The following is a 12323-nucleotide window of genomic DNA, read 5'->3' on the forward strand; positions in this document are numbered from 1 at the left end:
TTGTTTTTCTAGAGCTTTGAAAGTGCACTAGAAAAAGAGAATAACATACATTTATATCACAGGGTGTTTAAGACTTCTCAATCAAATGTTCCTATGTTGCTGAAGCCACCAGGATGAACATAAACAGTTAAGTCTCATGTCCATTTTTATTAATGCAATTAAATTGAAATGCAGCAACAAAAAAAAAAAAAAAAAAAAAAAGACACTATATATATATATATATATATATATATATATATATATATATAAAAAGTTCCAGTTAATGAACACTCTTGCAGTCATGGCTGGGTGTCTGAGGTTCCTCTACAAAGTATTAAAAGGCTTCACTCAAAGGAAAAGGGGGATGGGTTGAAGAGCTCAGTTGGAGGATTTGCTCATAGCGCTGGCTGATCGACGAAGTTTTCCTGAAACTCGGTGTTTCGCGGAACGGGGCATGGTGGGAGACACCTGGTCGACGGAGTCTGTCGTCGTCATTGAGATTCCACCTTCGGTGCTCACGCTGCCAGTGAAGGATCCTAAGCGAGAGATGGAGGAAGGGATTTGTAGAAAGAAAGAAAGAAAATAGAATCAAAGATGGTTAGAAGCTGCACAGTTTCACTGAGCTTGCTTCAACTGTTGCAGATCTCAGCATGTTTTTTCATGCATGCAGCTGCTCATGTAACCAAGATTACCCAGTTCACAGGATTTTCACCCACATTAACAAGCAAACAGTAAAAGATTTAAGATTTGAATTAGTTTGGCTGGAATTAGAATTAAGAAAGCAAATAAAACTTTTTAGAGATCACAAACCCCTTTCACATGCTGTAGAAAAGCAAAGCTTGTTAAGAGAAGCTGTCTTTATGCCCAAGTTTTTTTAGATGCTCATACGATGTAAAAAGAGAGGCAACCATTGTAGCAAAAAAAATAAAAATAAATAAAAATAAAAAAGGAATAAAAAGTGTTCAATTCACAGCGTGACAACAAAATGCTTTGAATGAAAATAAAATTAGACATTACACTCTTGTTGTGAGCATTGGAGGCTTTCCATTGTCAAACATGGTCCCTTTTCACAAAACCTTCACATCCATGATTACGCGATAGCAAACTGTAATAATGTGGGAGGTGGGCATAAAAATGCCGGTGAGGACAATCAAGTATTGTGAGTGTCGACTTCCTTGCTGTGCCCCTGACTAAATCTAAAACTATGCCCCCCCCAATTCGGCCCCACACCTAGAGTTTAAACAACTTTTCTGCTTTGTTGAGATGGCATCTGGTTGCCTATTTTCTTTCCTATCCTTTTATTTCCTGCCATTTTTTGGAGGCATCTCAAGTTGCAGCGGCTAAAAGGAATGGCAGATGGCTGGAGTAACAGACACTCAGCCGCACAGTGGACACCAGCAGCATCCAGGGCTGCAGCTCACTGGGAGAGGAGGCTGGGCTATGGATGAAACACTGGGTGTGTATTGTGACGTGCTACAGAGGAGGTGAGGGGGGGTCTGAATGTGCATTCTCAAATCTGCATATGACTAAAAGGGATGTGCTTGGCTAAAATGTGGGCGGCCTTATGGAGAAAGCAAATTCTGCATTCCCGTATTCCCTCTAGTCATTCCAGCAGTAAATATAGTTGTAAAGACAAATTTAATATAATAATCTAAAAAAAAAGCAGTCTAAAGTCACTGTGGCACTGGAACTGGTTGCCTCAGTTTCTACATGACATTCTTCACTACATGGCCTTGTGTAGGAATGATTTTCTAGTGAGTTACTGGGGGTAAAAACAGCCCAAATCAAGACTACTATGTCATCATTACAGCTATTATAACCCACGACTCCACTCTTTACTTATCCAAAACTCTCTTACAGTGACATTCACTTCAGATAGAAAGAAAACGAGAGATTGAGAGTGAAAGAAAACAAAGAGAGTCTTGAAATGGCTCTGCAATCCCATTGGTCCCCACTGCAGCAGTTCAAACAAGGCTTTAGATGACAAAGACGTCTTCCAGTGCGGCAGGTGTTAGTCTCAGAGTCTGCCCCAGGCAAACAGGCACACTCCAACAGGAGGAAATGAGGAAGGGGGTGGAGGGATTGAGAGGGAGGAGAAAAAAAAAAAAAAAGCAAAGAAAGAAAAGAGAAAAGTGTTTGCTGGCTGAACAGATAAAGACGCGCCGCATGCAGAAGCAAGCGCCAGAAGTGTAGCCGTATTGTTCATGCTGCTACTTAGTCAGGTGCTAATTGTTGCCACCGTGCATCACTCTCAATTACCAGCCTGGCCTAAACAGTAGGGCACCCCGAAATAAACAGCCTGGTTTCTCTTTCCCTTTGCCTTTGTCAGAGCACTCAGTAACTAAAGCTTGGTTAGTACTGAATAATGAAGGAGCGGTCGGGGGGAAAAAAAACAGCCAGGATGAGCGAACGAGCGAAGGGTGGGTAGGCTGTGGAGCAAAACAAGCTTCCGGTCTGACCCAGGGCTTACCTTCACCACATATAGCATTTGGACCTTTAAGATTTTTTTAATCTGAAGGGGGAAAAAGAAAAAGAGTATTGTGAGAAAGCGGCAACACTGCATCCCACACCGCAGCAGAAACACAACACAACGCTTCTGAGGTTGGATGGAGGGACTTTCACGCAGCGCGTGGCGTTGTGGTTAGTTGTCACTGGAAGATTTAAAGTTAGTGAGGGTTAACCGATTTTGGATGATGAGTTCATCAACAAGTGGCATTTTTCTGAAGAGCATGATGTCTGATGGTACCTGATAAATTGTTCATTTACAGATTTCAAAAGCAAGACCATTCTGAAAGCCACAGCACAAATTGTGGGCAGTTCACATGGAAACAACAGACTTAAAAACATTTACCACCAATGTTATGAGTAGAGAGGCAGTTCGGGTGAAACAGTAAAAGATGCTGGGGCACCTCAGAGGGTCACAGGAGCTTTTATGTGGTTTTATCCTGAGTGAATTCTTGTTTTCTCCTGTGCAGCTAATCACTTTAAGAAGAACAGTAAATGACCACAAAATAACAGAAACATCACGAAATGACCAAGTGGTGCAAAGTGTAACACAGCAAGGACAGAGCACTGATGATGGAGGGTTCACGTGATGCTCATGCAGAAAGCTACGATGTTGGACTGAAGCTGGACATATTCTGAATCATGGTATTTGAGGCTATAGAGGAATTGAAAAGCCAAGACAATAAATGGATGGATGACTGACATGAAGGGGGCACTGGATGAAAGCAAACTGATGACATTCTGCAGGGGTGCTTTATTTAGCAATCAGCATGCAGGAACTGTACTTAAATTTAAAATCTGCATTGCATTTAAAAAAAAGAGCTAAATTAAGGGTTACCCCTTTTTATTTGTTGATGGTAGGGCTCAGAGTAATCTAAATAAATGGGTGGATGTGTGGGGGCTGTGGCTGGGCGTCATGCCTAGTGTGAAGGAAGCAGGCAGTCTTACAGTCCAGTTTGGCCCAGGGGTACTCCATGTCCCAAACCATCCCCGGCCAACGCCTGCACGCTGTCATGGAGCATGGATGACATGTTAGTGGCAGCAATGGGAGCCAGAGCAGGATGGAGAGACAGGCAAATGAATGGACAAACTTGTTTATAACCCCCCCCCCACACACACACACACACACACTCACTCCTGCATGAACAAAAGGAATGGGATAGGTGTAGCACATTTGAGAAGTGGGAAATGAAGAGCAGTCAGCCAGATGTCACAGCCACAATTAAAGCTTGATGGGGTGTAAGAGTATCAATAAAACAAATACTTAGATCCTTTGCTTCTATTTATAAAAACATGAAATGTTAGGTACAAAAATAAAGCACAAAGATTTGATTTAAAAAAATGAAAATGCAAAACTAATTCATATTACTCAATTTGGAGATTTAAACAATCATAAACCTTTATTAAAGTTTAACTGTCACTGGTTTCATCTTACAAAGAATAAATATACTTAATGTCTAAAAGCTAATGAAAAAGCTAAAACTGCCTGAAGTTATTTTTTTTTACACTCTTTTCTTTTTTAAATCTATTTTAACAAAATTAAGCTGACAAGTAGATAAAAAAGAGAGGTAACCAGTAAAATTCCTGAACAGCACAACCTTTTTAACCTACTGCTTAACCATTGCTCAGTGAAGGCAGCAGTGAATGCAACACCATGAACACTTGTGTGCAGAATTAGCAAAAATGTATACTTCAGGATTCATTTTTGTTGTACAATTGCAAGGTCCTCAGTCAATCCAAGATGTTATCATACCAAAAACCTGAATATTTAACTAGTAAAAATGAATTTCGTCTTCCTCAGAGGAGCTTTACACTGTTATTGGGACACCATATGCGTAGAATTATCAAAAAGCTAAATAACATTTATAGGCATTTTTGATAACCTTTAATGATCAGCTCCTTCAGCAGCAACAGCTTTTCCAACTGCTTTTAAGAGAGGAGTTTTGTCTTCATTCCTTGGGCTCTCATGTTCTTAATAGGAGTAAAGCCATGTGAGGAAGGGGATCAGGTCATTCTTCAGTTTCAGCCTTTGTTGTATGCTTTACCCATGAAGTAAAGCATTGTCCTACATAATGATCATGAACTTTAAGAAATTGGACTTCTTTGTGTACCACTGTTTCACAAAAGCATGATGTGCACACTAGCAACAGGTTTGTGGGTCATGCCCCAGTACATCTCCCTCACCCTGCTGAGACCTGACTTCAGTTGGTGCCACGTTAATTCTCTGTATTTGACTCATCACTAGTAATACTTTTTTTTCCACTAGGAGCAGTGGGCTGCCATACTCCAGTGGCTTCCAGTGAGAAGCAATTAGGAAGGGGAGGTGGGCACAGAGTATTCAACCTCTGTTGGCACACCGTGGTCTCGAACTCAGGTTCACCTCAGTCACTACTCCTATTAGTGATTCAGCACAGGTCCATCTATCTGCTCTGTCAAGAGCCATTCCTATTCCAGCTATCAATAAAACCTTAGAAAAATCTATCTTCAGGCATGTACTGGTCAAACCTATAAATTTAACTCAGTGGTAACATTTCTACCTTTACCTTGACCATGTCTCTGAAGACTTAACACCCTGCGATTGTAGATACTCCACATAGGTTGCTTGGTTTTTAACTTTGTATAATGTCTGAAAATCATTTCACAACTGTCAACTAAAGCTCTTATTTGGCCAATTTTACCAGAAGTCATACGATGCCTAATCATTACAAGCATTTGAATACAATTTATGAATCACCAACTCCTTAACCTCCCTAATTACACAAACAGTCCTCAGCATTCGCGCATCAGCTATCAGGAAATATCCCTGCATGTTCTCTTCGTGCTGTTTTTGTTTGCAGGGAGATTTTACACCTCTGCAGGAGAGATCGGCCAAGACTATGGAAATGTGGCTGACAACCTCTTGCTTGCCTGAATATCACACCTTCTAGTATCTGAAGTCCAACACACAGACAGAAAAAGAGAAGACAGTTAATTTTCACTTGCCCACACACAAGAAATATATTGCATACACTCTAAAGCACCTTCAAAACATATAAGCCCTGACATATTTGAAAATGACAAAACATCTGTGGTGTGGTATTGTGGAGTGCTTTCCCTGTCAAAGCTGAATGTGTGTCGGGATCCAATAGAGTAGAAAAGTGCAATCTTGTATTGATTTCAGTGTTGTTACAGATCGATCGCAGCTGGTAGAAGTAGGAAGAACAAGATAAGACACGTTTTCCATTCTATTCATCATGGACTGATAAGAGGGCTGTGCTGACATCCGCGAGCTGCTGTTTGTCAGTCAGATCTTTTAAGTGTTGGTGGCTGAGCTCATGAAGACAGACGCACACTCATGCACACACTTAAATGCATACATGCACTCTGCAGCTGCTACTTAGAACGCTGCTTATATTCATGGGAAGTAATTGTATGGAAAAATGCAGTTTGGAAAGAAAAAAACAAGAGGAAATGAACAAAGTAGCCAGAGTGGGGCTTGAGGAAGTGGAGAAAGCAGAGTGTTTGAAGTCAGTCAGATCGCGTGAAGAGCCAGGGCCTGTCGTTTGATATTCATCAGCAAGCGTAGGCGTTGAAGAAAAAGGGGAGAGAATGAAGGGTGGAGGAGGAGGGGGCAGGGGCAAACAGGTGTGTTGTGAAGGTGGAGAAACTGATGTAGGCAAAGACTTTAGAGAAAAAAAAAAGATAATGAAGAAAGAGGGCATGAAAGACAAAATGCCCAAAGTAAAGCAGACTGAGTTTCAGTGTGGTTCATTTTCTTACCTGTCCCACTCATTGGGTAGCCAGGGAAGGGGGAGAAAACCTGCGATGCAAAGTCTTCAAAGGTCATCACTTCCCTGTGGTTCTGAACAATGGCCTCTAAGTAGAGCGCCCGTTCCTCATAGCTGGTTCGGTTTTGTTAAAGGAGAAAAAAAATGTGTAGCAGAAGAAAAAAAGGTAGCTTTCTCCTAAAATAATATCAGAAGGCCATAAAATCATACGTGTAGGATAGTTCAGCAGTTAGAAACAAATAGTAACAACAGTTAGATTTTTTTTTGTTTGTTTTAATTGCTGTATTACTCAAATACAAAATGTTGTGATAGCAGGGGAGTAGCTTTACCAAATTGGGCTGTTCCACCATCAGCAAACAAGCAGAAGCAAAGATGGAGTAATCAACCATGCCACACAACCTCAAATGAGAATGCATCTCCAAAATAATCCTAAAAAATAAATATAAAAAAATAAATCACTACTGGCACGATGCACAAAACCTCTCCTCTCCCGCCTCTCATCCCTCTCTCCTCTCTAATAGAACCCCTGCTGCAGGCAGCATGTCTAGGACCACCCTCCCCGATGTGCTGCCTGCCACTTCTCCGTGCCATCAGGGGGAAAATTGGAGCCATTTGAAATTCAGAGTGACAAGCAGAGACTGGGGCCTGGGCCGTCAGCATGCAGGATGGATGGCTGGATTTGAAACGGGGAGGCTCCAATAAATAAATAGATAAATAAGCCTGCAAAATGGCTGCTGGGTGAGGGTGAAAAACATTCTGATGGCCATTATCATAACATTATCATGGATATATCCTGCTAAGTCTGTTGTGGAATGGAGGCAAGTGCTGGATAAAATATGGTGCAGGGAACCATTGGTGTAAAAAGGACTATTTGATGGTAAAATGATAGTAAGTATGCTGAGGTTTAACAATGCATGTGCATGTTTGAGATGAGTCTGATTTTTTTCTGTGACCATGTTTCCTTCTCTGACAACGCCTGACAAATTGCTTGACAAACACACACACTCTAGTTATTGAGCACTGATGCCCTCCTCCCCCTCATCTCATTATGACTGCCGGGGCGGAGTGAAACTAGGCTGTTGTTGACGCCAAGGATGTATCAGGCTAAGCTGAGATAGGCTGGACTGGGCCGAGAGGAGCTGGTCTGGGTTAGACAGATAGGACAAGACATTTACTGGGCAAAGGGCCTACTGTGGGCACATGCCGCCACAGCAGGGGCCAAGGCAGCCATGACCAATGGCTTTGAGGGGAACCATGGCAAAGCGGGGATGACGGGCACCTGTGCCGGGACACACCAAAGAGTGTGATAGGCAAGCTGTTCTCTCACAAACAAAAAAGTGGACAAAAGGCAGAATAAGACAAAGGATGAGGTAAAATGACATGTTCCTACAAAATACTCTATGCAAGTGTACTCACTTTGTGCAAAACACAGTCTTTGTACAAAAAAAGAAAAAAAAATCAAGACAATGAAAAGACAATATGAATAAAAGACATGCCAACTAATATACTACAACTAAATGTCTATTCTTCACAGGAGAGCTGCAGAGTAGCGTGACTTTAAACATGTCAAAGCACTTTCTAATTTTTTCTACATCCGTCTTCCAGACATGCAACGTCACCGTTTTCTGTAACTTGCTGGAAACAGTGTTGGACAAAGAGTGGGCAGCTTTGCTGCCATGGCAACCTAGGTCACAGCTCTGTGTGGTGGGTCATTTCCAGGGTTTAGCGGGTGATGGATAAAGAGAAAGGGTGTTTGTCAAAACAAAATGTGTCCATAGAGGTGATAAGCAGAGGAAAAAAATATGAAGGGAGGGAAAGACTTGACGAAAAGACACGAGAGAACTTCCATAAATGAAAAACATGGAAGGATGGGGACAGGGAGAGTCTCAGCACAGCATGGGTCAACAGAGCCATATGGCGGTCCATTATCAGAGATGCAGATGACTGCAGGCCTGTTATTGAGATTCCTAAAGCAAATATTGACTCCAGCTGGAGCAGACACTCTCTGACTCTGCCACACGCCTCTCGTCCACTACTTCCTTCCGCTGCCCTCTATACAAGTAACGTGGGTGACAAAAAAAAAAGAAAATAATTGAGATAGCTTAGAATTACCAAGAGAGGAGGAAAAAAATGACTAGCATCAGTGAAGAAAAATAGGTGATAAGTGAGGAAGACAACTAAAAGGTATTATGGGAATGCGTGAAAGTGAAAGCCATAATTAGCTCACTTAAGTGAATGTACAATATTATCTGTTGGTAAAAAAGAAAAGAAAGAAATCTGCAATCTGTAAAGAAATCTGACCTGATGCACAGTGAGTGGTAATGTGCTCTCTCTGGTGCTCTCATTTTATGCTTGTTTTTTAAATTACTAAGCCATTGGTACAGATTGTTCGCCTCCATATGCACAGACGCTGTACCTACCATGGAGTATGTTAACCAAGGGACACAACTAAAACACAAAGACTATATATATCCATGTCATGCACACCAAGCACACTCATGTTGACCTATTTTATGGGTATCACCAAAGACTCAACTGCATTTTGTGCCACAAAAAGAAATACAGGAGGGAAAATTCAGACCATCTACATTTTCCACAGATGGACTGCAACTCAAGTCACCCATGACATAACTGTCATTTACAGCTGAACTGGGCGGACATGTAAGAAAAGAAAGTGTGGGAGCGGAGTGTGTTGCACCACTTTGGGAATTTCCAAAGAACACCTGCGTTCCAAGTGGCTGCATTCCTATTAGGGAGAAGAGAAGGAAAACAATGTAATGTCTATGGAGCGTGGCAACCATCAGTATGACATAAAAAAAAAAAAAAACAAAAGAAAACCAGAAGTCAGTCTCCCCAGTCAGAATTAATGTACAACAAGTTTGGTTAGGAGACTTATATCTGGATAAATGGAAGCTGTTGTTTTGGAGTTATAGCACTGGGATGAGAGTGGTAGCAATAAAGAAAATTTGCCAATCTATTCACTAAAACATTTTATACATTTGAATGATGTCCTTTTCCCACTTTGCGCCCTGATTATAGTCACGGTCCTGTGTCATTACTGCTATCATAGACAGTGACACATGCTGGAATATGCAGGTGTGCAACTCAGAGACATTACCATGGACACAGCCCCATTCCTCATACCTGTGTAGATATATGCACATGTTTATCTGGGCCAACATACGTGTACATGCATATGCATCTGTGGGTGTGTGCACATACTATGTATACATATGCATGGATGCTGTCCAGATGGCAGGGAGGTATTTCTGGGGGAATGGTGGGGGTCAAGCATCTTTGTGGATCAAAGCCAAGGTCAGGGCAGCTGCTATGGCCCATGTTCAAGGTGAATGGAGGCCTCAGATGGCTCTTCATTAGCAGGCTGCCCCATCACTGTTGGACCCCATTGGCCAAACCGTCACCAAGCCTCATCATCTTCCTCTTTCTTTTCTCTCTCCATCCACAGGGACCTGTTCTAAAACTGCATGTCCACTGGGATCCATTTTGCACTGTGAGTAACTGCACCAAGCACATGGAGCCACATACACATGCTCAAACATCAGTGTTTGTGCATAAGCGGCCACAAAACATACATGAATATCCTCCATCCACACACACGGCTCCCAAAAAGAGCCTGAGCTGACCTCTGAACTGGTGTCCCTCTGGAGAGAAACATCCGGACCATCAGACCAGCCTGAGTCTTTGTGTTCATCGGTCTCCCTGCTGACAAAAGTCCTCACACCACCACTGGCCTCTGACACACACTCAATGCATTTCAAACAAATTGAGCCTTTAAACACACACACACATACACACACACCCAGCAGGGATGATTATGCATCACGGCTTTGGAAAGCAGCCCTTTATAAAGAGCTTTGAATCTGAACATTTTACATGCAATTTTTTTAATCAACATTTGTGTGTGCCTTTAGGACCAAAGCATTTTTCTTAAAACAAACAAACAAAAAAAAAGAACTTACAAACCTATTTTGTTGTCATCCAAACTCACAAAAGTGATCAGATATCAAAGCTCATTATAAGGAGACAACCAAATGACCTAATAACTACTCACATGTCCTCATGTTAGCTCCGCAAGAGAAGTGACTAGATGGGTAGTCAAGAGAAGAATTTTAAACTTTTAAAGTAGTTTTCAATTTATAATTCTACACAGGTATTCAAAAATACTACATGATTGAAGTATCCGCTCTTTGTGACACACGTTGGTTTATGGAAGCTAATTTATCACACAGCTATGTCATTTCCCCCAAATTACAAGAAAACATGTGCATCTTTTTTCGTTTTCGTTATTTCTTAGGACCATATTTGTAAGTATTTTTTCAACTCCAACCTTTAAGCAGACAAAAGAACCATCTAAGAAGCCATCTGTGACAGACAACACTGAACTGGCACTGCTCGAGATAGTAATTGTGCACACTCATTTGTCACACGACTGCACTAATGTTAACTGTTATTACAAAATATCCACGTGAACACAGGTAAAATTTTAGCCATGTAAAAAAAATGTCAAACTTAAAAATGACAAACAAATGAATCGGTAGCAAAAAGGTTTAAGTCACAGCTTATTTTTTTATTTTACTAATTTAGTATAACCTTTGTTTTAATTTTGCCATTTATAACAATACATTGCACTTGGTGTTATTTATATCTAAGTCTTGCTTTGTCTTGTAAAGCACTTTAGGTTGCACATCAGATAAAAAAAAACTGTGCAAATAGAAGTGAGCTGAGCTGGGATCCAAGCCTTAACAAGCCTTTATGAAATGGAGGAAATGCAGAATGGTTTTGCCTCATTATTTACAAGCCGCAACAAAAAAAATGCATCTGAGGATATGTTGTTCTTAAGGGAACTGTTTTGTCTCCAGTTTCCCTCAGGCAGTATCCAAAGGTGTTTAGTCTGAAAGTGTTACATGTCACTGAGCAACTCAGCTGAATTCCAAGACTAGAACACTGTTTAAGAGACATTGCAATAGACACACAGTCGCAGATAAGGCAGGGTAGGATGTGAGAGTCCAGATTAAGAAAGGGAGTATTAGTTGGGGTCTTAAGACAACCCATACTGACAGTTCACTACTTAAGCTCCAATTCTATCTATGTCTCAGTCAAAGAAGTTGGATGATGTGTGCACTGAGTGTGCCTCCCGCCATCCATTCTGTCAAAGATGCCTTAATCATGTGGAGTTTCACATGAACAGCTAAAAGCTGAAGTGTTCTTGATTAATTAGGCAAATATCAATCCTGGATCTCTGAACACCATTTTTTTTATTCTCTTCAGGCTACTACCTGAGGAACACCCTGTGAAGGAATGCTAATCTAATGAAGACTTTCATTAAACTAAAAACAGATTTACCCTACCAAATTATAATCTGCATATACCATATCTTGAAATCATGTACACATGGCAGATTATTCAATCTTTTGTTCTCAGAGTGTCATCTGAAAGCAATTTAAAAATCATCAGCGACCATGCAAATCATAATCATACACAGAGACGAAACCACTCCTACGGCCCACTGGCCTCCATCCCAGCAGCCAAGGTTAATCCTGTTTGTCGAAGCGCTGCTGGAAAAAGGACCTCTTGTAGTGAAGAGGGACAGCTGAGAGATGATGTGGAGGGTTCCTCTAGGTGCTTGACCCCCTCCTCTTTCAGCCTCACATCTGTCCATTAACCTGGGCCAATCAGCTTGACCTTGGTGAGGAGAGTAACTGAGGAGTAGCTCACAGTGCCATTGACTCCAAGCAGTCACATAATTGGCCTGTTAAGAGGAAGGGATTGGGGGGGAGTAGTGCTTGGTTGTGTTGGGGAGCCAGTGCAAACAGGATGGAAATAAAGGACATGTGGTTAGTATGGTTTGTCTAGAAAGACACAGTACCCCATTTTCTTGTGCCAATTAGACACTCATAACTGCATAGTAAAGTTGGATGCCACACAGATATTGTTCAACTCTATGACGGCACCAAGAGGTAAAGTTTCCTGCTTTCAGAAAAAAAGAATGAAATACTTTCAAAGTACCTGACATTGGCTTTGCTGTTGGTCATTAGGCCTTTTCCTGTTAAG

The 12323-nt window shown here is 41.4% G+C and overlaps 1 protein-coding gene across 3 annotated transcripts in view; it reads right to left on the reverse strand.

Moving 5' to 3' along the window:
- Nucleotides 1–258: 258 nt before the first annotated feature.
- The window catches only part of ralgapa2 (Ral GTPase activating protein catalytic subunit alpha 2), a 95579-nt gene continuing 83514 nt past the window's right edge, over nucleotides 259–12323 (reverse strand). For 2 of the 3 annotated variants that reach the window (XM_041971485.1, XM_041971483.1), the window contains 2 exons: nucleotides 6244–6365; nucleotides 259–515 (listed from right to left, as the gene is read on the reverse strand). In XM_041971485.1, the coding sequence (XP_041827419.1) occupies nucleotides 358–515; nucleotides 6244–6365 (280 nt within the window). In that variant the 3' untranslated portion in view covers nucleotides 259–357. Of the gene's footprint in view, nucleotides 516–2449; nucleotides 2492–6243; nucleotides 6366–12323 lie in introns of all 3 variants that reach the window. The other variant, XM_041971484.1, reaches the window with a different exon arrangement.

This window comes from Melanotaenia boesemani, chromosome 20 (assembly GCF_017639745.1).
Source record: "Melanotaenia boesemani isolate fMelBoe1 chromosome 20, fMelBoe1.pri, whole genome shotgun sequence".
NCBI classification, from domain to species: domain Eukaryota; kingdom Metazoa; phylum Chordata; class Actinopteri; order Atheriniformes; family Melanotaeniidae; genus Melanotaenia; species Melanotaenia boesemani.